Source organism: Eucalyptus grandis, chromosome 4 (assembly GCF_016545825.1).
Source record: "Eucalyptus grandis isolate ANBG69807.140 chromosome 4, ASM1654582v1, whole genome shotgun sequence".
Taxonomy (NCBI): Eukaryota; Viridiplantae; Streptophyta; class Magnoliopsida; order Myrtales; family Myrtaceae; genus Eucalyptus; species Eucalyptus grandis.
This window is the reverse complement of record NC_052615.1, coordinates 36,738,188-36,763,470: the sequence shown is the minus strand read 5'-3', so window position 1 is coordinate 36,763,470 and position 25,283 is coordinate 36,738,188. Positions and strand designations below refer to the sequence as shown.

Genomic DNA, 25,283 nt, shown 5'->3' with positions numbered 1-25,283 from the left:
CATGAGTTGAGCTTGACAGCTTATCGACAGAGCTCGATGCCCCGCGTCATTTATTTTTATGTTAACATATTCAACGTGGCCTTATTCTTCTAAGAGAGCTAAGTCCGAAGTGGAAAAATAGTCTGCATCTCTGGGCTGTGCTTCCTCTTAGCAACGTGTTGGAGTGTGAAGAGTATGAAATATTTCAATGTGCCATTGAAAGTTTTAATTTCAGCCCCGTTAGAACGAGACTCGTCAATGTCGTCTTCAACAAGAAATAAGATATTTAAGCATGGATCATTTACGAACATGGTAAACAATTTCCTGGAGCAATGCTAGGCTTTTCCCAGAAAAGACGTCTGTTCGTCCGCTTTGTTCAGTGTGCCTCAAGCCACGTGGAGAAAGATAAGTCATACCCATCAAAATCCTCATGACTTAGAAAAAGAACACAGCCAGGATCAATAAAGATTTGAATATTCAAGCTTCAAATCCAAACAGGAAACAGGGTTTTGCTGAATTGTAGTCATGCAAAAGGATGGACATGGAGGATAAATATGCTTAAAGTGAATCGGCCACAAGTCGATACAAATCTCAAGAAGAAGCTCCAGGTGTTTTTACAAGTGCAATGCTACTCAATCAACTCCATTCTAAATCTACGCTTTGCTGCATTAAGGAAATTTAAGCGGTCGAAAACTTCTTATTGCTCCTTTATTAAAGCATAAGAGACCTCGTGAGGATCTCTTGGGCGGCGTCTCCATCTTAAGCTCTTCTCCAAAACCCAATCCCAAGAAAAAAAACAAGATAAACAGGCTATTACTTAGTCTAAGACACTTGCTTGGCTGCAGCAATGACCGCCTCCACAGTAATGCCGAATTCCTTGTATAATTTACCTGCCGGAGCACTGGCACCGAATCTGTCGATTCCAATAGCCTTACCTTTGCTTCCAACGATCTTCTCCCACCCAAAAGTCGATCCAGCTTCGATGCTGACTCTAGCTGTTACACCAGAAGGCAACACACTCTCCTTGTACTCAGGAGATTGCTCGTCAAATAGTTCCCAAGAAATGAAGGACGCAACCCTCACAGTCTTGCCTTCCTTCCTGAGCTCATCGGCTGCTTTTGCAGCAATTTCCAACTCAGAACCAGTTCCAATCAGAATAACATCTGGCTTGTTGCCTGAGGAATTGTCAGAGATGACATAACCTCCCTTCTCAACTCCTTCGATGGAGGTTCCAGGAAGGTTGGGAAGCTTTTGCCTGGAGAGAGCGAGGACGGAAGGTCTCTTCCTGTTTACAATAGCAACCTTGTATGCACCAGCAGTTTCATTCCCATCAGCTGGGCGGAGCATTAGAATGTTTGGCATAGCACGGAAGCTAGCCAAGTGCTCAACTGGCTGATGCGTGGGCCCATCCTCTCCAAGACCAATAGAATCGTGGGTCATGACGTAGATGACCCCAGATTCAGCAAGCGCAGAGATCCTCATCGCTGCCCTCATGTAGTCTGTGAAGACAAAGAAGGTGGCACAGTACGGGATGAGTCCTGGGCTATGGAGAGCAATCCCATTGCAGATGGCCCCCATTCCATGCTCCCTAACACCAAATCTAACATTACGTTCCTCAGGGGTATCCTTTTGGAAATTGCCGAACTTTTTGAGAATAGTCATGTTGGAGGAAGCAAGATCTGCACTTCCACCAAGAAGACCAGGCACCACATCCACAAGGGCATTGAGGCATTGTTGAGAGAGGTTTCTGGTAGCATCTGCTGGAATCTCTGGGGTGTACGTCTGGAGAATTGCAAAAGACAGGACCCTCAATTATTACAGTTGACATACAATGAAAACTACCAGACCAACAAACTTGCTGTCATGAATAGATGTCGACCGATCCTCTGACCAACCAACTTCATGGATCAGAAACCTGAACACTTACTAGCCTCACCACGAATCTTAAAAATGTGGAAGTTTTGTTCAGCAACCATAAACTTTGCTAGAGTGTTAATGACGCTACTTTTGCTTTTAATACAAATTGAATAATGTCATTAGATGATTATACACTTTGAAGCTCATCGATTCAAGCTAAACTGAATTGGTACTCAGAAAATACAAAAACAGAGTTATGATCACATTTAAGGCGGCAATGCATAGGTTTTCAAATAATTAGGTGTCTGTATAGCTCAAAGTAGAGAATGCATAATGACTTCTACTAGAAAACAATTCTGTCGATCTACTGCAAATACTCACCGGCAGGGCTTTCTCCCAACCAGCAGGTAGTTCACCCTTAATGATAGATTTCAGCACTGCAGCTTCATCCTTGTATTTCTTCTCATATTCAGCAAATTTTGCATTCCATTCAGCTTCAACAGCAGCACCAACAGGAGTATGGCGACTCCAGTGCCTGCAAAAAACCATACACATTATCAACGAGTTTGGATACCATGTCATTCTCCCTCACATAATAGACATAAGAGCTTTTTGTTATTTACTCACTTTTTAACATCCTCAGGCACATGGAAAGGCTCATATGGCCAACCAAGGTTATTCCTAGTTGCATCAACTTCCTTGGCGCCCAGTGCACTACCATGCACACTGTAGCTGTTGGACTTGTTAGGTGAACCATAACCTATGGTCGTAGTTACCTGCAGAAACCAGCGTATTTTCAGTATCAAATGCCAGAATAATTGCATTGCATTCAAATCAAGGTAAAAACACTGGTTACAGTATGCTATATTGTTGTCCTCTCCCTGAACGTGCCCATGCAACTGATCATGTTTGTGTTTCAACATTTAAGTACTTCTCAGTTAGCAGATCAAAGTTTAAAAAGAGGGGAAACCAAAGAGAATTTTTCCATGCAGTAAAAGTGGAAAGCTAGCTTTATCACTTGAGAATTCCACAGAAATCCATAATGGCAGGGGAAAACTAACCTTAATCAAAGTAGGCTTGTCTTTAACAGCCTTTGCTTCTTTGATGGCAGCACGAATTTCATCATAACCAGTGTTACCATTTTTCACCCATATAACATGCCAACCCAGACCCTCAAAACGTTTCTCAACATTCTCGGTGAATGCAATCTCTGTGTTACCATCAATGGAGATGTGGTTGTCATCATAAAAGGCAATCAGCTTCCCAAGTCCCCAGTGCCCAGCGAGGGAACAAGCTTCATTCGCAATGCCTTCCATTTGACATCCATCTCCAAGAACAGCATATCTAGAATAAGAGCCCCCCAAAGACAAAATTCATTAAGTCAACCAACAGTCTGTAAAATCCAAGCAAACTAATGAATGCAATGAAGAATTGGCATATTACGTGTAGTGGTCGACAATTTCATTGTCCGGTTTGTTGAAACGAGCAGCCAAATGTTTCTCAGCAAGAGCCAAACCAACAGCATTGGCGATTCCTTGGCCAAGTGGACCTACATTGAACACAGACACCACACTAATTGTAAAACTCCTAAGCTATAGGCCAGGCATGGCAACATCAGAACATCATCCGGTACAGGGATGGTTTCAAAGGAATTTCCCTCACCTGTCGTAACTTCAATACCGGGTGTCTCGAAGTTCTCAGGATGCCCAGGTGTCTTGCTTCCCCATTGACGGAAACTCTTCAAATCCTCCTCCTAATCCATGTCGCAAGACACACAATAAGTCAAATCGCTCAAAGATCTGGCAAGTCAAATCATTTTTTTCATTTTTTGGCTTTTCTTCCCCTTAAATTGAGCTGCAGATAAAAGGTGCACTAACAGAAACAGTAAAGACAACGAGATTCGTTCACAATTGTCATTCTTCTCAATCCTACAACAACATACTTATATTCAAGAAAAAAAAAAGGTGACAGAAACCCAAGATGTAAGAATATCTCAAAACCACGCAAGAAAAAAAAAGTCAGCTAAACAAAACTAATTCCGGAGAACAGACAAAGCACGGATCACTTTCACTTCGATGCATCGACAACGTCATCGTCACCCTCCCCAGATCCAAACAAGCCAATTCAAATGATGTTACGCGCAACCATTTCAGCAATCAGACGAGAGGCAAAAGCCGGAGCAGCACGGTTACCTTGACGCTGTCGTAGCCGGCGAGATGCAACAGGGCGTACTGCAACATGCAGCCGTGCCCGGCCGACAGCACGAACCGATCGCGGTTGAACCAGTAGGGGTTCTTGGGGTTGTACCTCATGACCTCGTCGTACAGGACGTGGCCGATCGGGGCGCAGCCCATGGGCAGGCCCGGGTGACCGGAGTTGGCCTTCTCGACTGAGTCGATGGCCAGGAACCGGATGGTGTTGACGGACTTGTCGACGAGGGCGGTCTCGGCGGCGGCGGCGGGGCCGAGGGTCTCGACGGCGGCGGTGGCCCTGATCGGCCGGGGACGGCGAGGCGGCGGAGCCGGCGGTGGGCGGAGCCGGCGGGGGCGGCGGCGGCGGGGGAGGACTTGAGGCCGGAGAAGGTGGGGAGGCGGGGGAGGGGACGGAGAGGCGGTCGGAGGAGGGGACTGGCCGGCGCCGCCGCGGGGGCGGAGGCGGATCGGGCCAGGACGGCCTGGGAGACGGTCAGGGACGAGGCGGACGTCATTGCCTTTGCCGCTGCGGCGGTTCTTGCCAGTGGCAGGCGAAGAGAGAGAAGAGTGTGTGTGTGGTAGGTTAGGTAGTTGGCGGCGGCGGCGGCGGCGGGTTTCTCTCTCTACACCTCTCGGCGGTGGCTCGGCGATCGTAGAGAGAGAGAGAGATGGCGACGAAGAGAAATGGGGGAAACGGGGGTCGTTTTAAACGAGCCCCACCCGCCCCCCGCCCGCGTTGAAATTCCCGTCTAACCAAAGAAGGGGAAAAAAAGAGGGCAGGTGAGGAGGGGAGCTGACCGTTAGATCCGGGGAGGTTCAGCCCATCCCAGCCGTTGACCGTCGCGGCTTTAGGAAAATGCCGCCCCACCTTTCCTCGCTCCTTTTTACTTTTTTTATCTTCTTTCCTTTTCCTTTTTTTATTCTTTTCTTTTTTTTTTCATTTTCTATCTTCGCTTGTGCTTTGGAATAATCGCAAAAATATTATTATTCCCGATAAACATATTTTTTGCGAGGCGCGAGTAGATGAACACGAACACGGTATATTTTTTCACCGGATTTCAAGCGACGGAGAGGCTAATTTAGAGCTTGTTTTTGATAAATATAGAGACCATTTTATTTTTGGATTGATGCTACAAAATACTATAAATTGATACATTTATAATAAAAAAATTTCAAATTATTCTTTTTTATCACCAAAAATCACAAATCGGTATATCTCGTGACAAATTTATTATATATCGGTTTCCGTTAACTTTTACCATCAAATTATTGAGTTGAATGACACGCGTGATAATTGATAGGTATACTCATTTAGGGTTTTACCCTCCGCTTATCATAAGTGTACTAATTTGTGATTTTTCGTGATATTAATCAAATTTAACAGAAATTAAAGGAACATAAAATTATCATATAAATTCGGAGATTTTCGTGGCATTAATTCTTTAATTTTTTTTATGTATAGGCAAGCTGAAGTTTTCCAAAATCTTGATTTCTCCGCCGCCAAAAGGGCGGTCGCAGGCTCACAACGGACATTTTCATGCCGCGGACGTCCTATGCATGCCCCCCTTCGGTAATTTTCCACCATATAAATCTTTATCTTAACGAAGTCTAACCTTTCTTGTCTGAAAATTTGTGTCGTCTTTTTTTGGCAAATTTATTAGGTCTCTTAAATTTCAATGTAACTCCCATTGTTGCTGCGATAATTCTTCTTCTCAATGTTACAAAGAAAAAGAAATGTATTTTTGACATGTTCAGGAATAACTATAAATTTAGGATAGAATCAGAACCGGTTCGATTAAAATCGAACCAAAAACCAAAGAACTGGACCTAACAAAACATGTTTCAAGACATTTTCCTACTAACTAGTCACAAATGTTTCAACACCATAGTTCAGAGATGGTAATGACATAGCCGATTCTTGAAATTTTTTCCCATTATTGAATCATGTCCCTCAACTTCTCGAATTTAGCTCAATAAAAGCTTTTGGTGGAAAGAGAAAAAGAACATGATATGACATTGCATTCAATAGAAAACATCACGGTGGATTGATTTTTGAAAGTTCACGATCAGATCAAAGAAAAAAATTCAAGAACGACGTTGAACAATAAGAGAAAGTTCAACTTCTAACATTGGCTAAAGAAATTCTGTACGACACTATAGATTGCTACCACTGTCATCTAACATCAACCACCTACATAATGAGCAGCTCTCCGGCCATCATCTTAATAATCTTCGCATCAATTAACCATTGCCTTCAGCATACCCGTGATGCGGAAATCTCACCATTAAATGAAAAACACAACGCGTGAGTATTGCACTCCTTGAAAATGCAAGAATTCAGTCTTATGCAAAACGAGAGCGTTATATACATCAGAAAATCACCTCAAAGTACTTGTTTTAGGAGAATAACCCGCATGGATCTGAACTGAGTGATTAGAACTTCAGGCAGGCATCACTAATTAGTGTCCCCGACCCAAATTCACAATCAGCAAAAATTTTGAATAACTCTAGGGTGAAAGGATACTCGAAGTGCCAAAAGTCATTAACAATGCTTACTTTAATGTCAAAAGTTTTTTTTTTTTTTCGGATCACTTAAATGCTACGTTTTAAAATAACGATCACTTAGATACTAATTTTGATCTAGGTCATCGGAATTCTGATATGACCATATTATAAAAAATTTATCAGTCCTGCATGACTCATCGGAGTGTCCAATTAGCGCATAACCGTAAATGACTTGATTTAAAAATAGTAAGTAGTGATTGTTTTGAGTGCCAAGTTTTATTTAAAGTAATCACTTTAGTGTCGGTCATTATTAAAAAGCCATTATTTCAATGCGAAGCATGCCATGCGAAAATGCCATGTAGACTGGATTTTTTTAAATAATATGCCAAGTCATATAAAATTTTTACTTATAAAAGCCACGTATTATTTTTTTTCCTAAATTTCTCGTTGATGGCACTTAAATAATCTTTTTTTCTATAATTTAACACTTAAATGATTTGGCGAAAACTTTTGATACTAAAGTGAGCGTTATTAATAACTTTTGACACTTTTAGTACTCTTCTTCCAACTCTAGGAGAAATCTCCCTTGAGTATCATGCATTCAACATAAACTAAATAAATAAATAAATCTCCTGTTTTTATCCATAAAAATATTCATTGTTCATTTAAACGGCTCCATGCCTCCGTCATTCACGATGAGCAATCGATCTGTTCCTTCGAAAGCCATCAATGTACGATTGCACCAAACTGAATTTTCAGATACGAAAGGTTGGTGGCGACCTACCGGGTCGTTGGACGATGATTTTGGTTATGCTCACTAATGCACGATCCGATCCCGTGCAAGCAGCGCCTTCGTTTTAAGTACTCGCTGCACGTGATTCCAGGCTATCAACTATAGAACGAATTTAGTTGGTTCGATGCTAAGAACAGATTCAACCTAAGACCGGTCGGACATCTGACTTTCCTGTCCCCGGCATGGGCGGCAATAGGGACGAGAGTGGGGCGGACATATCGGGTGCCCAACCCGTTTTTAAAATGTAAATGAGGTGCCGACAGGTGTCGGGTTTTCGGTAATGACATTGGGTGAGGGTCGCCTGCTGGAAATCCTGCAAAATTTGGGACCGGTTCGGAAATTTCATAGTTTTTTTTATTTTAGTCAATCCTAACTTTTAACACTTTTACTCTATCTCACATCTCCCCACTTCTATATCGGAAAGGTGGCAAACCCTCCACTTTCCCCTTCCATATTGGAACGGTGATTGGAAATTCCATAATTAGGAAACCCAAAACGTGTGGATAACTAAAATGCCCTTATTACATTTGTGGTCCTTAGATTACGTGGGACAAATGCAGAAATAGGACTTAAGGTTTTGACCTTGGTCAATTGAGAATTTAAAGGTTTTCTTTTAATGGATTGTGAATATAATAGGGTTTTAAAGGTCTCAAGCTTTATTGGTAGAATTCAGGCGTAAAAAATGACACATGACGAATTCAATTACGAGCTTGAGACTTGATTGAAGCTTTTACGACATTAACGCCTCCATTGACCAAGATAAAACCCCAAATTCACAAACGACCAAGGGCTAAAACAACTAAGAAATAGACAAAAACACTTTGTTTGTGCAATAAAAAAGAGAAACAAAATCTTTGCTATGTTTGGAGGGAGAACATATAACAGGGAAAAAATATTCAATAAGTTTTGAATTTATTACATTTGTATCAATTTAATATGAACATTTCAATTTGGTCAATTTAGTTCAAAATCTTTTAATAATTTGTCAATTTAGTCTAATTTTTTTTTATTATTTACCAATTTAGTCATAAACATTTCAATTATGTCATTTTAGTCTTAAGCATTTTGATGATTTATCAAAATAGCCATTTTGGCCAATCTTGGCTTGGAAAATCGTTGATATGGCAGTCTAGTCAATGTTGGCCATGCCATATAGGCCATATAGGTCAACTAGTATTGACATTGACAGTTTTTACAATTTTTAAAATTTTCTATTCTTTTTACTTTTTTCTTTTCTTTTTTTCCAACTATAGAATGACGAGGGCCAATTGGTTTAGGACTTTTTTGATAATTTCTCCAAGCTTTCAATTTTGCAGTTTATGTATGAAAGAGCATCTTTTTATTTGATTTGAGATGTTTCATTTTTATAGTATTAATTCACATCTTTGTCAATTGAGTACATCTAAAAGCCATTCATCTAGAGTAAGTTGACACACATTTTGATGGATATTTCGATAGAAGTAGTTCAAGCTTGAAACTAAAGATGAGATTACTTTTTCTTCGTGGCTGTCTGAGAGATTTTATGGAATGTTCAAGTTCTTCATCTCATTTATTAAAAAAAAAAAAAAAAAAAACAACTAAGGCGATTTCACAGAACTATGAAATATACACATATATTTCTTAATATTCTAGATATGCTTTTCTATTTTAGTGGACTCAGATGAAGAATTGATAGTATTATTTAGATTGAACCCCACCAAATGAGACCTAACTAATCAGCCATGAGGAGGGAAATTCAGCAATCGAAGCCGGCATTTGACATTATGGTCGGATGAACCTAGTATAATTTGAACAAAAATAATAATGAGCAATTTAGTTTGGTGCAACGAGATTTAGTCAAGAAACGGACGCAATTCTCTGAGTGGAAGACTTGTTAAGCAACAAGAAAAAAAGGAAAATTAATTAATTAATTAATCAATCAATAGTTAATTAAAGTTGGTTAGAAAGGGACATGAGAAAGGCCCTTTGTCATTCAAACTTCAACCACCCACCCAAGCCACCAAATCGCCCACCCTCCATGTCAATCCAATTGGGCGAGCATCTGATGTTGAACATCTTGCCCGCTGAAAGATCATTGATTGTTTAATAGTTTAGTGCTTTACGTATTTATTTATTTATTTATTTTTATAAAGACAGATGAGATGCACATGCTATCAGCCAAGTTAGCTTTGCTAGTAAGAAAATAAAAAATCGGCGGGAGGAGACCAAATCGGTCAACAAAAATCGAACTCGTTTCCAGCTTCCTCCCAATAAGAATACCCTCGACCTCTCTACAGTCTTTGACCAAAAAAAGGAAATAAAAAATAAATAAAAAAACTCTCTACAGTCACCCATGAACTGCTCATAACATCTTCACAAACAGATACCATTCTCCATACATAGACGTCACTTAGACATCAGCTAAGTAGCACCGACCGACACACAACATGCAACACGAAATGTCGACACGTCATTTCTCAAAAATTGAAGAATTTTAATATATTGGGACACGTTGTATATTAAATGTATATTTTTATATATACATGATAAATTATTATTTAAATTAATTTGATTCGAAATTCATAAATAAATAAATAATAATAAAAGAGCTATAATAAGCTATTTGTTAATATTATATATTGTTTCAATTTGACAAATTCAACTATATTCCATTTAAATAATCCATAAAACTTGATAGGAAAAAAAGGAGGAAGCAATCCAAATTCCACTATTAAATTTAACATCTAACGATAAATTGATAAAAATAAAAAACAATCCATATTTCTCTATCAAATGTAACAAGAAGTCTTTTCCCCCTTTATTATTTTTTCATTTTTCATTTTTTATATATTTATATTTTGACTTCTCATTTATTAAAAAGATTTAAAATTGACTCAATGCGTGTCAGAATCGCATATCGAAATTTCAGACTCGCGTATCAGAGTGTATCAAAAGAGTTGACCACATGTCGGAAAAATGCGACATGTATTAACCGCGTGTCAGAACGTTGGACACGTGTCAGAGCCACAAAAGTTGTCATAGAGTATCAACACTTCTCAGGACATCAGTGCAATTTACACATACATCGACACGTGTTTAACCACATGCAACGCGGGTACGTGGGTTGGGCGCACGATTGATGTTTGAAGAAACATTAAATTGAGATAATCTCACGTATAGGTGGGTTTTAATTCATGAGGTACTTTATGGGTTTGATTAGCCATCAAAGAATGAGATTATTGTGTATCGTGTAGGGACTGAAATTCCGAGTGTGGGAAATGCAAAAGAGAGTCGGGTATGACCTAAAACATTGAGACGAGGAAGCTTGTGGAATTAGTGAGTCGATATGTGTAGATAGTATTATGAAGAGCAGTTCTGTTCTACGAGCCTTTGCAAGTTCGCGCACTAAATCATTCAAAAAATCATCGTTAATAAACTCGAATCTCCTTTGCGTAACCTCCTACCTCCTTTCCAAATTCCTTCTCTTTAAAGGTAAAGAGGTCCAAGATAATATCATCAATGCACATGCAATTCAATCACATGAGACTGAGAAAGAAATAGGGAGTATTGTTGGAAAAATAATTACATATTGGAGGAAAATATGTAACATTGTTTATTGTATTTAGAAAAATAATAATTTTGAAAAAGCGATAACAAAATAAATAAGATGTAAGATACAACTAACTGAATCTCCTTAAAGCGATTAGTTCTTGCTGCATGGCAGTTTCACAAACAATACTTTCCAAGATATAACGTCTTCAACTCGTTTGTATTAGCATTATAAGATATCATACGAACAGGACTATGTCAAACAATTGTCAAAACCGGTACACTTAGCTAATGAAACCGATACACTTAGTCAACGAGTACAGAGAAAGATAGATGAGTGCTTTGAAGAGTTTTTTCGTTGTTGTGACTTTGAACTAAGGAGCATGTCTATTTATAGACAATAGAAACAGCAGCAGAAAATTGAAAGAAGATGAATTGAAGAGTCAAGTCGGTTATGCTCACATTAGTTGAGCCATTAACCCTTAATAACAATAATATTAAATTCAAAAACTGCAAGAGTCATGTCGAGTCATTAATCCATAATTGCACCAATCAGACATGACCTGAAGAAACATAACGGTTACACGTGAACTGAAGAAACTTTTCACTTGTGCTGAGCCATTAAAACCTATAATTAGAACAATAATTACAAAACTGGAGGTGGACATTATTAAGGACTATGGCAGAATTGGGTGGGACATTTTTTAGCTTGTTTTGCTTGAAATGGGCTGTGATGAAAAGTGGCTAAGGTGTATTATGCCTTCTGCAACATCCGTGACCTATAACTTGCTCATCAATGGAACGAAATCTGGAGCCATCGACCCTTCTAGAGGCGTTCAACTGGAAGATCGCTTTTCCCCTTATCTTTTCATTATTGTAGCTGACGTACTATCTATTTTGGTCAAAAAATGCAGTGATAAACAATGTTGTGAAAGGCATAGTCCTGAAGAGAGGGTGTCCTACATTGTCACCCTTGATATTCGCAGGCAATTCTCTCTCGTTTTGCTAGATGCTGAGCGAGAATCTTGCAGTACCTTTAAAGAGAGCTACTTGATGTTTGCTGTAAAGCTTCTGGACAAGTGCTTATTTCTTTAGCCCCACCACCTCAGATCAGTACAGGCAAGAGGTCCCTTAGGCTTTTGGAATCAGGGAAGTGTAAGAACCCCGGGAGATACCTTGGTCTATTTACACTCTTGCGGAGATCGAGATCTGAAGTTCTGAACACAGTCCAAAGACGAAATTCTTAGCAAAGTCCAGGATGGAAGGCCCTGCTTCTCTCTTTAGCTGGAAGAGCTTTTCTGAGGTGGGCTTCCTAGGTCTTGTTTGGGTTTTATAGAGTTTCCTACAAGATGTTTAGACCTTGGGCTTGTCTGAACCAAATAGCTGGCGGCAAATAGGTCATCGTTTGAGCCATGTGGGCTTAAGGATTCTAAAGAAAACACAAACCTCCCAAGAATTTTGGGCAGCATGACTAATAAGAAAATAATTTATGAGAAAATTTCAAATGAGAATTCAAAGTTGAGTGATTTTCTCAAATAAGGATACGAAGTGTATATTATTTCAAATAAAGTTCCGAAATGGCTAGATCAACCTCAAATAAGGATCTAAACTTACCATCCAACCAAATGTTGTTCAATCAGCTAGCAAGTGACATTTCTAGCAATCAGAATATGGATATTTTTGTCAAAAAAATTAAAAAAAATTACAACTCCTGAAAACTTAAAGGAACCCAAAGCTTTACTGATTGTGGGCTAACAGTTTTCATTCGATCCAAAACTTTAAAAAACCCAAAGTTTTATTCCTAAGAACAGAAATCTTTTTCTTCCCTAAGTTTTTCGTTTTCCCAGCCTTTGAGCGCAAGCTCTCCAGCCTCAAATCCCCTGCCGCCCAGCAATTTCAACGACGAAATCTGTCTTCGTCGCCGCGCTGTCGCAGCGACACTTCCTCAGAAGCTCTGCGCCTTCTTGTGGACTTCCTCAGAATGAGAAGATGATGGAGAATCGAGGACACTTGAATTGGGCTGGGAAAGGATGATGGAGAATCGAGGCCCCGTGTTACACGGCGAGGGTTTGACTAAATGAGGGGATGGGCCTTGCTGAGATTTGTCTTCTTCTTTGGAAAGCAACGAAGATAGAAAAGAAACGAAGGAAGAAGCATGCTCCGCGAAATGAAGTCTGGGGTTTCTTGTTGCTTTCAATTCGTATTCCACGAACGGAGAATTTGGGTGCTCAAAGGAAAAAAGGAAGAAAAACGTGAGGAACATTTGCTTCAACTTTGATTTTTTTTTTTTTTTTAAAGGGATTTTTAGCTTATACCCTTTTTCTTTTACGAAAATACCCCTACTCCGGCTGCTGAAAATGTCGCTTGCTCGCCGGAGAATATCTGGCCGGTCAACAAGTTGAAATCCTTATTTGAGATTGATCTAGCCAGTTCAGATCCTTAATGTCTACTTCAAATTTTTATTTTAAAAAATAGTGCTACTTTGTGTTCTTATGTGAAATTTTCCCATAATTTAATGAAGGCTTTTAATTTTTACACCGTCAGTGTAAAAAAAATCATTACACAAGCAGAGATTTAGGTACTATGAATTTATAGACAAGGGTTTTTTTTTAATGATTATTTGTGTGAAAAATAGTTCATACTGATGGTGTACTTTACCGAAATCCATAATTAAGATTGCCTAATATATTATTCTCTCCTAAGTAGGCATGGTTTCCATTTGTCCCTAAGATTATTTCCATTTCTTGAGGGAATAGATGTAAGAGCGTTCTTTCTTATCTAGACTCAAAGTCTAGAGATTCTATTTGCACTTGGTCATTTGATAATATGTTTGTTATGGGTAGAAGTATAACTTAAATGCCAAAACTTAGCACGATATGACACTTAAGTATCAAAAGTTATGAAAGATAAACATAAATGCTATTTTGTTAAAAAAAAAAAAAAAATTGTGGCATTTTAGTGCTAACTCTGGTGAAGGATCTCGGAAATCCTACATGGCATTTTTTAATAATTTAGCTCACTTACGTGGCTCATCGGAAAGCTAAGTCAACAAAGAAGAGCCAAAACAACATCATTTTTTCTCTTATTGAAATGTTAATACAAATATTGATTAGATTAAATTTAAAACTATATATATTTTTTTAAAAGAATTGTAGAACACCTCAGCGAGGGCTGGGCAAGCTCTCATCGCCACCATTGCCGGGAGGGTGGGGGAGGGTTGACAACAGACCTTGGCTTCGCTAGGGGAGGGCTGATGATCCTTGCACAATTTGGGGGAGGGTTGTGACCTTCGCCCTAAATCTAGGTGAGGGCTTGTAAGCCCTTGCCACCGATCGGTCAGGATTGCCAAGCCTTGGTCCTTCTCGGCGATGGTGGGGAGGCCACGGTGAGGACTTGCAGCTCTCACCAAAGTGTTTTGCAATCTTCTTCTTCTTCTTTAAATTTAGTTTAATTAATATTTATAGCAAAATTCAAATTTGAGACAAATAACGTTGTTTTCGGCTTATCTAACCACGTTAGTAAGCAAAATGACATCGTTTTACCATTGTCTAGCCGGAAAAACGCCATGTCAATATTTTAGTTGGAATTTTTCGCTGTCGGCACTTCGATGATCTATTTTTCTTTGATTTTGGCACTTAAATATACATTTATGAACTTTTGACCCTTAAATGTTCCTCCATGTCAAGTTTTGACACTTGGGTGGTCTAACACTCGTTTCTTATGTTTACAACCCAATTCAGGATGCTAAATACTATACAATGTCTGATTCATAAATAAGAGCTTTTGGCCATTTCTTTGAGTCAATATTCCCTTTTACTCTTGCTTTTATTGTTTTAGCGTTTCAGCTTTTGATTTCACACCAAATCCTAATAGAAGTAGTCCAACAACGAGTCTATTACCACAAATTCTATACATACCCATTAGAAGTATCGAAAAACCAATTATCAAAACGAAATTTTGAAACCATTAGGAATAGCAGCATGACCGGTTCGAATACCATTGACCCACACTCAAACCTGATCCGGTTAGTCTCGAAAACCCTTCTCGAAACTTGAGTCGGGTTCTAAGTGAAGTTTCGAACCTATGAAACTTAAGGCGAGTTTGGTAACGATTCTGTTCCTAAGAGCTTATTCTGACTAGAAATGATTATTTTTTATTCTGTTTCCGGGAACTGATTTTGAGTAAAAAAACGCATTTAGTAACTGTCCAAATTTTTTTTATTCTAGAATAGAATTACATTTGATACCGTGCTAATTGATTGTGTTCCAAATTAATTTCTTTTGATTTTTAAATATTTTTTTTTACTTTTTCCTTTTTTCTTTTCTTTTTTCCTTTTCTTTTTCTTTTTTTTTTTTTTTTTTTTTTCCCTTTTTCCTATTCTTCTTCTTCTTCTTCTTCTTCTTCTTCTTCTTCTTCTTCTTCTTCATGTGGCTGGTCGCTAGATCGGCGACCAGGTCGGCCCTCGGCCAACCTCGTCGATTGAGCCTTGTTAGCGCCTAGGCGAGGCTCACCCGCCCGCCAAGGCTCGGCCTCGCCGATGGCCGTGTGGCTAGGCCGGCCTCGCCCGCCACTCGGCGAGGCCGGGCGAGGCTCGCCACTAGGCTTGCTGGGCGAGGCTCGCGGACCACCTTGGCTTGGCAAGCCTCCGGCGAGCTCACCGGACCGGCGACCAGCGGTGGGCGGCGGCGGCGGCAACGGACGGTGGCCGGCGGTGGCGGACAAAAATCGCGGGACAACGGAAGGGAAGAATGAGAGTTTCACCGTTTTGATTCTTTTTTTGATTCTCAAACGAAGAATCATATATATATTTTTTTTTTTTTAATTCTCAATTTTCTTCCCAATCTGCTCCTTCCAAAAAATTTGTTCCCTAACAAAAATTTTACCAAACGCGATTCTTGTCCCAAACGATTATGGGAACAAAAAAATCAGAATCAAGCACTGTTTGGCACTTTGCCAACACAAGCCCTTAATGTACATGCAAGACCAATTCTTGGAAGTAAAGCATTATGGTGTTAAAGTGGTTGGCCGGCGACGGTGGCCCATATATTTAATCCACTATTCCCCTTTGAGGAAATATATCCTCAACGGAAGGATTATTGAGCTATGTACTCAAAACATCCTAGGGAGAAGAGTAAAGAAAGAAGTAGGACCGTCCAACTCATTTTCTAATGAAAATAAGCAACATTCATTCCATTTTCAAGTCAATACGAGTTAAACAAGAGGGTTTTATTTTTTGATAATGCTATTTTCACCATTCAGACTATATCTGATTGTCCGAATTTCTAATCAAAATAGGATTTAATAGGATATAATATGAAATCTAGAGATTTTGCTATATTTTATCAATTATTTGGTGAATCACAATAATAAAGTCGAATATATGTACATCACATCATATACTTTTTTGGTATGAATGACATATAAATGAAAATGAACATAAAAGTTTACAAACGGAGATGGTAAAAATCTTTCGCAACATTATAGCCTAATTTGTTTTTATTTTCTTTTTCCTCTCTTTTTATAATTATTTTCTTTTTTATTTCTTTTTTTCTCTTCCATCATTCTCTAATAAAATTTTATTAAATAGTAAATTGTACTAATATATATATATATATATATATATAATACAAAAATACCCAAAATATGTACTAAATATAAATACATATTGAATTTATATCATAAGATAGAATTAGAGTCGAATATGTAAATAAAAATAGATTAAATTAAAAAAATAAATTTTTATTATTTGCTATTTTGAATTTTTATGTTAAAATTCAGATATGATTTATATTGAAACATTATTTTAATTTTATTAATTTAATAAGTTTGTTCTTTGAGGAAAATAACTTTCCTATTATGGATATTATAAATTATATCCATCTTTATCTCACTTTCTCTTGATGATAATTTTATCCGACCTATATTTTTCTTGCATATGACTTTATCCTATCTTGAGCAGACACCAAATGTAAGATATGATAAATTTTATCCCACCTGCCTAACCCAAACTTATATGAAAAAGTGCACCCTATTTTCATTAAAATGACAAAGTTGCCTTTAATTATTCAATTGTAATTTAAAGTGGTGTCCTCAATTTATTTATTTTCCTTTTTGTTAGTTTTTCTATTCCTATGTAGGATCTCATTACCATAACTAAGAATATCCCATATATGTTAAATGCATTGTGTTTTCTCTTTATTTTTAGATTTACTTCTATAAAAATTAGTTTTGTCAAAAAATGAATTTCGAAGAAACCTAGTTATATTCTATATTGTGGACCAAATTTACGGATTAAGGGAAAATTCCAAACAAGAGTCAAAAGTGTCATCGCTTTCTCAAATAAGGGCTCGAAGTGACCGTTATTTTAAATAAAAGTCCCAAGTGTCATCGTTTTTTCAAATAAGAATTTGAAGTGAAATTTATTTCAAATAATAGTAAAAAAGTAGTCATGTCAATCTTTGATGGGCGGTATCCCGATTTTCTATTACTCGAAATTATGACTTCATGGAGGCGAGTTTTAGTCTCCAATCTAAACTTAACATTTGTTGGAGGTGCCTAATTTGATGGGGCAACAACCCTAGGTGGGACGGAGCTGGGAGGGAGCCTTGCGTGTTCATCTTTTTTTTTTAATCTAATTTAGTTTAAATTTAAATTGTGTTTGGATGAAAATATCCTTGATTGGTCGAATGTTTTGCCACCTGATGAGCCGGTGAGATTAGGCTCTTATTTGAAATAGGTATAACCATTTCAAGCTATTCTTTGAGATTGACATAATCACTTTAGGCCTTTATTTGAGAAGATAAAGGCACTTTGGGCCCTAAATTGAAATTTTCCTATAGATTAATAATCCAATAAAATCTAGAAAAAAAAAGTAACATAAATAACATTTTAAAACTATCATGGGTTTCATGGGTTTATAATTTTTTTTTTACATTTTTATTGTGCATATCACCATCAAATCTTGTTTATTGGTTGTTTTCTATAGACATATACATATTATGGACGATCGGATAAAAACACAACAAAAACCTCTTTAAAGCTATTCAAAGACAAAATCCCAATTAAGTACCGTCCACCAAACTTCAAAAGGTGGAATCTAGGTATATCAAAGCTTTGCATAAAATATGATTTTTTATATTTTATTTATTTATTATTATTTATTATTATTATTATTATTATTATTATTATTATTATTATTATTATTATTATTATTATTATTATTATTATTATTATTATTATTATTTGTAAAATGCCATTGAAATTTCATTCTTTTGGATTGACAAAATTTAATATTATTCGCGGAGTGTTTGAGAACAACATCAAAATGCCTTATTATGTATAACTTTTTCACGTTGATGTTTTTAGTGTTCTTTAAACACTCCTATAACGCCTTATGTGCTCCATGTTAATGCATCTCATCAATAGTAATAAAAAAAGAGATAAATTCTTTCATATAGTAAATTTAGAGACTCGATATATATTTTAGACTAATGAAAATAAATTTAACAAGAAAGTAAGCTTTTGATATATGATGGATGAAAAATAGATAAGTTATTAGAAGAGTAATGGTGTATAAAAGACTAGTTTTTTTTTCCTTCTATATAGCAATAATTTCAAATTCGACAAAAAACCATAAACAAAAACAAGCATGTGACATGCTTAATTATGACAATTAGATTCTACACAGAAATAGAAAACTGAAAGAAGTAGGGAAGTAAATAAATTTGGAGCCACTACCTTAGATCGCAATTGAAATTGAGGACAGATTTTTTTTTTTTTTTAGTGAAAATGGGGGTGGATTTACTTATATAGGAAGTGGAAATAGCGCCATCATTTTTTTTTAAAATTAACATTTCGAAAGATCATATTGTTTTTAAAGTTTTACTCCTCTTGAAATTTTTAGCCTCACAAACCATTTACAAATTAAAGAAAACAAAGTACAAGAAAGAGATATCGTAAAAATCTTAAACCTATCGCACCTATGGTAATTCATTCTAAATCTATTAAATTGGCTAATTCAGTCTTAAAATTTTTAAAGATTTATCAATTTAGTCTTACACATTTTGACTATTTGCTAATTTAGTTATCAACCAATTTTGATAAAAAAAAAAAAAAAAAAAGCATTGATGTTAAGGCCTAGTTAGACTATATGGCACAATTGGAGGGCTAGCGACATATAATTTTTTTACAATTTTTTTTTTGAATTTTAGATTCTTTTCTTTTTTTTTTCTTTTTTCTTCTAACTCTTGAATTGCGAGGCCATCGGCATACCCTTACTTGATTTGGGCGAAGGGATCGCATCGCCCTCATTGGCCATGGGCAAGGGCCTTTGCACCATCATGCAGATCCAAGCAAGAGTTGCGACCCTCATCTTCTAGTAAGCGATTTGTGACTTTTGTCTATTGGCTAGTGAGGGCTGCGACGCCTTTATGCAATTCGACCTGTGGCTAGCGAGGTTTAGTCGATAGCCTCCTTAGCCAAAAGTTGGAGGAAAAGAAAAAGATGGAAAGAAATAGGACAAGAAGGAAAAAAAGAAGAAGATAAAACTTAATAAAAAAATTGTCTATGATAATGTGAGCCATATCGCATAGGACGATTGTTGTTGACTAGATTGCCAGATTTGTGTTTTTTGATTAATTTGAAAGAATTTAATTGGTAAATCATCAAAATGTTTCGAATTAAATTGATATAATTGAAATGTGTATAATTGAATTGATAAATTCTCAAAATATTTAGAATTAAATTGGCTAAATTAAATACTTTATGATTATGTTAGTACATGTGCAAAGACTTTTTTTTTGTGGATAATTTTGGCCAAAAGAGGAGAAATAAGAGGGGACAAAATGGAGGGGTGGGTGGGTTGGTGGGCAGGAGCAATCAACACTGCCCGAAAAGAAAACGTCTTTCGCTTCGAACGCCTTCACCCACCACGACCCACCAACTCCGAATCATCATATCCTAAAACCAAACACCCCCGGAGCTGTAGTCCTAAGCACGGCCTCGTCAAACGCCTTTGCTTACTGAGGTTTCTGGCCGGGAGTACATGCTTGGATCCCACCACGACGTGCTTGTGTTCCCGTAATTTCTTGGCAAGAACAGAGACGTCGTCCCCTGTTGTTGTTGTGGACAACTGCCGAGGGGGGTCGTTGAGAGATCTCGTGGCGAGTCAATACTCCACCAACGCCACCAACCCCGAGACGACGACGACGAGGACCCCACCGTTCCAATCATCACCTCCTCCATCGTAGAAGCCAGAAGCCAGAAGCCAGAAGCCAGAAGCACGAATTTTGGCAGACGGGAGCTGGGTTTTCTTGAAGGAGAGGAGGGAGAGAGAAAATGGCTCACGCCGTCAGGACTCCGAATTGCCCTCTGAACATGCAGGTTTTTGCTAAGAGCTCGAGACCCAGATTCGCCGTCTCGGTCGCCTTGGGGTCTCAGTTCTTGGGGGCGTCGGAGCTGAAGCATTGCAAGAACCCGCGGGTTGCGGTTAAAGTTCCTTCCTTTAAGGTCGCGGCTTCGGTGGCCACGGCTGAGAAGCCGTCCAAGGTACCGGAGATCGTGTTGCAACCCATTAAAGAGATCTCTGGCACGGTGACGTTGCCGGGCTCGAAGTCGCTTTCCAATAGGGTTCTGCTTCTTGCAGCTCTCTCGGAGGTAAAAGAAGCCTTTTTTGATTTGTGGGTTATTTGGGGGGTGCTTGGTTGCTGTCTCGTAATTGGATGTGAATTCTTCTGTTGTATCTACTGTGAAATGGTGGATCTTCTTGCTTGGAGTGGGCGTTTTGGTTTAGGTGGAGTCTAATTTGCTGCAATAGAGGTGCTAGCTTTGCACTGATCGAATCAGGAAATGACAACAGACATTCTAGTTAGTGTGTAAATTATGGTTGGAATAAACTAGCCCTTTATGACACGAGCTGCAGGAAAATTCTGTCGCATACGTTTGACTTTTGATGGTGGCATGGCTCTCGCTATTGAAGTATTCTAGATGCATCTGCCTCTGAATTTTTTCCCTACAGAAATGCTACTGTATTCGTCTTAATGGTTGGTTCATTCTTTGTTTCCGTTCTGATAAAATTTTCTCCTTTTGCTTTCTCTCTCCTTTGTTTGGCATTCAGGGAACAACTGTCGTAGACAACTTGTTGAATAGTGATGATGTCCATTACATGATTGGAGCGTTGAGAGCTCTTGGTCTGAATGTAGAGGAAGACAAGTCTATCAAACGGGCCATCGTGGAAGGTTGTGCTGGTCAGTTTCCTGTTGGAAAAGAATCGAGGGATGAAGTCCAACTTTTCCTTGGAAATGCAGGGACAGCTATGCGTCCCTTGACAGCTGCAGTGACTGCTGCAGGTGGAAACTCTAGGTATGCTGCGCAGTTCCATTTAGCAGAAGCTATTTAAGACACTGATTTCAGTTCAGGATGTTGCTTTTCATGTTTCGATGATCAATTATTTGCTCTTGTTCCTTTTGCGTCTCTATCATTCATCTAGAAATAGGACATGATCACGTCATTAGACTAAGTCCTATGAATTCCACTTTCCATTGATGTACTATTGCATCTAACCAAACTGATTCTGGGTAATTGCATTGAGGGATAGCATAAGTGTGTAGTACCATCTTCCTGTCTTCTTCTTCTTGATGTTGTTGTGGCAGAAATTGTGTGAAAAAGCATTTTTGGTTGGATCTGAGAACACAACTGCATCACTTTATATTTGTTGTTGTTTCATCTTTCCAGGTTACTTGCATTGCTTTTCTAAAGTAGTCTCTTTTCATCTGCTTTCATTTCTTTACTCGTTTGATCTTCATGTATCTGTTGCTTTAATCTACTTCAGCTACATTCTTGATGGAGTGCCGAGAATGAGAGAGCGACCTATTGGAGATTTGGTCACTGGTCTGAAGCAGCTTGGGGCAGATGTTGATTGTTTCCTTGGCACAAACTGTCCTCCTGTGCGCATTAATGCGAAGGGTGGGCTTCCAGGGGGGAAGGTGGGTGTGCTTTACAAATCATTAAGCATTTCAAAATTACACAATTACACAATTAATGTTACTGTCTTGTTTTATTTATCAAGATTTATGTTATTCGATATAGCTTTATGATGGCTAAATGTAAGTAGTCCTGCTCTGCGAGGCATGAGAACCATTGGATAAGCATTGCCTATTAACGAGAATATTTTAACATTCGGTTAATCTGTATGATCTAGGTACCATTTGCATACATTCTTTACCCAACCAGTCTATTGCACGGGCCTATCCCTCTAAACAAGTGTAAAAGAGCTAGTGAGAAAATGGCATGCACCAATGGATGTCTATCATCTTGTTCGGCGATTTTACTTTTAATGCTTTTTATGAATATTCTTTTACCTGTTCATTGGTTCTAGTGATGGTGTCTGAGATTAGATCTTGAAGTAGAATCTTGCAGAAAATTCGATAGAACTCTGTAAGTGCCTCTGCTGTGAGTGATAATATTACCCTTATATGAATCGAATTCTGTTTCTGAAGATAGTATTTATCACTATGACATTTATTGTCCACCAATATAATGTATTGCTTATGGGTATTTGCAGGTGAAGTTGTCTGGATCCATAAGTAGTCAATACTTGACTGCTTTGCTAATGGCTGCTCCTTTATCTCTAGGGGATGTGGAGATTGAGATCATTGACAAGCTAATTTCCATTCCTTATGTTGAGATGACTCTAAAGTTAATGGAACGATTTGGGGTTTCTGTTGAGCATAGTGGTAGCTGGGATAGGTTCTTGGTCCGAGGAGGTCAGAAATACAGGTAGTCCTTGTGCTACGTGCCAAGGTGGTTGGTTGACTTGACAGTTTTCATATCATCAGTTTAACCGATCCATAAGTTGACAGGACTCCTGGAAAAGCTTATGTGGAAGGTGATGCTTCAAGTGCTAGTTACTTCCTAGCAGGTGCAGCTGTCACTGGGGGAACCGTTACTGTTGAAGGTTGTGGTACGAGTAGTTTACAGGTATCTAGACCCAACCTCAGATTCCGTCCTAAAGATTCAACTTTTGACTACTTTTATCATATAAACTATGACAGTCTCTATTTCATGGGAAGATATGTTGCTGGTTACATAATTCATGGGTTTCTCTTTTATTAAAAATGTGCCTGATAAACATTGGATTGTCAATTTTTTCTAATATAGGGCGATGTAAAATTTGCTGAAGTCCTTGAGAAAATGGGGGCTATAGTCACCTGGACAGAGAACAGTGTTACAGTGACTGGACCTCCACGGAATTCTTCTGGAAGAAAGCATTTGCGCGCTATTGATGTCGACATGAATAAAATGCCAGATGTTGCCATGACTCTTGCAGTGGTTGCTCTTTTCGCTGATGGGCCCACTGCAATTAGAGATGGTATGGTTCAATTATGTCAATGATTTGCTGTGATGTTTGCATCTGATTTTAATCTACTGTTGGGTCCAAGGTGTAGTCATGTTCTAAGTTAGCAGTACAATACCAAAATTAGAACTCACCTTTTGCCCCATGACAACTTTGCATTTTCTACTTTTTAAACCACTTCTTTGCCCCTGTATTTTGTTTGCAGACTTCACATCATACTTGACATTAACTAGTACCATAACTCTATCCTTAAAATTTTAATTTTGCGTCCAAAATGCCCATACCACTCTTCTGACCTCATTTACCAAAAACTTGGGGGGAGAGAAGAGATGGTTGCAACTGACTGTGGCAAGTGGTCATTGACTGTGGCATGTGATGGCCATGATGGGTGCACAAGTTTGGTGTTCAGGTGTTTGGGGTGTTAGGATTTGCGGGTTATTTGATGTTTGGAAATTTTTGAGTTTTCTCTAGGGAGGGTGATTTGATCTTACTAGCTTATGGATTTTTTTCCCAAGAAGCAAAACATCTTAACTGAGTTACTGGTCCACTATCACAAGTTAGTTGATGGTCAATCTTACAGGTGGTTAAAGCCTAAATGCCTCTTCTTTAAGAACGTTGCCTTATTTCCATGGATATGATAGGCCTATTGTTTTGGAAGATGGCATTTTCATTCCCTAGGCCCCTTATACAGCGCTGCATCTTCTATGGCTATTCTGCAGTCAGTAGACATTCCCATTCAAGCGTACCTAAATTTTTGTTGTCCTCCTTCCTCTTGTGCTTTATAGAGGGACCTCTTTGTGAGCCATGAATTCTTGTGATCCTATTAGGAAAATGAATTGCTTATTAGAAAAGAAGAGCTGCTTCTTTCAGCAGGGGGTGCAGAAAACGGCCTTGTTGTGCCTGGCACTAGTGCATTTATGCTACTAGGAAAGCATTATTATTATCAAAACATCAGGAAATTATTACATACTGTTTATCTCTGAAGTCGTTTATCTGAAAAAGTTGCTCAAGGAAAATCTCCTTTGAATCTTTGTTGTCAGTGGCAAGTTGGAGAGTGAAGGAAACGGAACGAATGATTGCTATATGCACGGAGCTCAGAAAGGTGAGCTTCTAGTTTCTGCAATTTCGAAACCTTGTCCATGTTTCTACACCTTCGTTGTGGTGAAATTTGGGTTCTTCCAGCTGGGTGCAACAGTTGAAGAAGGGCCAGACTACTGCGTGATTACTCCTCCAGAGAGACTGAACGTGACAGCTATCGACACTTATGATGATCATCGAATGGCCATGGCTTTTTCACTCGCTGCTTGTGCAGATGTTCCAGTTACAATCAAGGATCCCGGTTGCACAAGAAAAACTTTCCCTGACTACTTCGAAGTTCTCCAGAGTGTCACGAGCCATTAAAAATATGCGAGCGAGAGACTTCAAGCGTGTTGGTAATGCCCGTCACTACCCTTAAGCAATGTCAATGCCCCGTAGTCTGATTGTATGTTTTCCTATACATGGTTGTGGGAGCTACTCCTTGGAATGTACTCTGGGACCTCACCCATAAAGTTTCGATAGGGTGTAGAATCCTAATTTAATCGGGAACTGTACTAGCCAATTTTTGTGTAGGTGAGTCTTCCATTCACCTAAATTTCGTTCTCATCTTGTCTTTGGTACTTAAGTTGTAGACCTGTTTAGTGGTAACCGCTTGATCGTGATGAAACAACTAATAAAGTTTGGCCGATTAGTTGCTCGTAAGCTCGGTAAGTAACAAGCCATGTTAAGATTTTGCAGTCTGGCTTTTCAAGATACAAAAATCAACATTAAGCTTTAGGCCTTAGTGTCTGTTCCAAGTATTTACTCTCACCGAGTGATAGAAGTCGTTAAAAGATGCGCAAGCCATCTGCGGAGCAATGACTCTTGTGAGAATTCTGGACATACTTCTGTTGGGACCTAAAGTGGCAAGACGATTTATTCACCATTTCTTGCGGAGGTCGTAATGTCCTTGGTATAATTAAAGTGCACGGTATAGGATTTCGAACGTCTCGAGCGGTCTAGCCTCCAGATTTGCGCGGATTAGAGTCGAACTTGAGAT

General features: G+C 38.6%; 2 protein-coding genes across 2 annotated transcripts; one reads left to right on the top strand and one right to left on the bottom strand.

The window, feature by feature from the left end:
- Window positions 1-437: 437 nt before the first annotated feature.
- LOC104442251 (transketolase, chloroplastic) lies at window positions 438-4,735 on the bottom strand. Its single transcript, XM_010055604.3, is given in 8 exon segments — window positions 438-1,761; window positions 2,218-2,371; window positions 2,464-2,612; window positions 2,898-3,180; window positions 3,280-3,385; window positions 3,499-3,589; window positions 4,029-4,340; window positions 4,343-4,735. Coding segments are annotated over 8 exon segments (2,256 nt in total). The 5' UTR covers window positions 4,544-4,735; the 3' UTR covers window positions 438-801.
- Window positions 4,736-19,787: 15,052 nt separating this feature from the next.
- Window positions 19,788-24,946, top strand: LOC104442250 (3-phosphoshikimate 1-carboxyvinyltransferase 2). The gene is made up of 8 exons (XM_010055603.3): window positions 19,788-20,508; window positions 20,969-21,213; window positions 21,683-21,836; window positions 22,415-22,629; window positions 22,713-22,830; window positions 23,011-23,221; window positions 24,247-24,308; window positions 24,389-24,946. The coding sequence occupies exons 1-8, from the start codon at window positions 20,191-20,193 to the stop codon at window positions 24,605-24,607; spliced, it is 1,542 nt and encodes a 513-aa protein (XP_010053905.2). The 5' UTR covers window positions 19,788-20,190; the 3' UTR covers window positions 24,608-24,946.
- The last annotated feature ends 337 nt before the right edge of the window (window positions 24,947-25,283 follow it).

Bases quoted from the DNA above. Each gene is read 5' to 3' on its own strand.
- LOC104442250 (XM_010055603.3), top strand. From the start codon at position 20,191: ATGGCTCACGCCGTCAGGACTCCGAATTGCCCTCTGAACATGCAGGTT. The intron at 20,509-20,968 runs GTAAAAGAAGCC...TTTGGCATTCAG, and splicing joins TTCTTGCAGCTCTCTCGGAG to GGAACAACTGTCGTAGACAA. The intron at 21,837-22,414 runs GTGGGTGTGCTT...GGGTATTTGCAG, and splicing joins GTGGGCTTCCAGGGGGGAAG to GTGAAGTTGTCTGGATCCAT.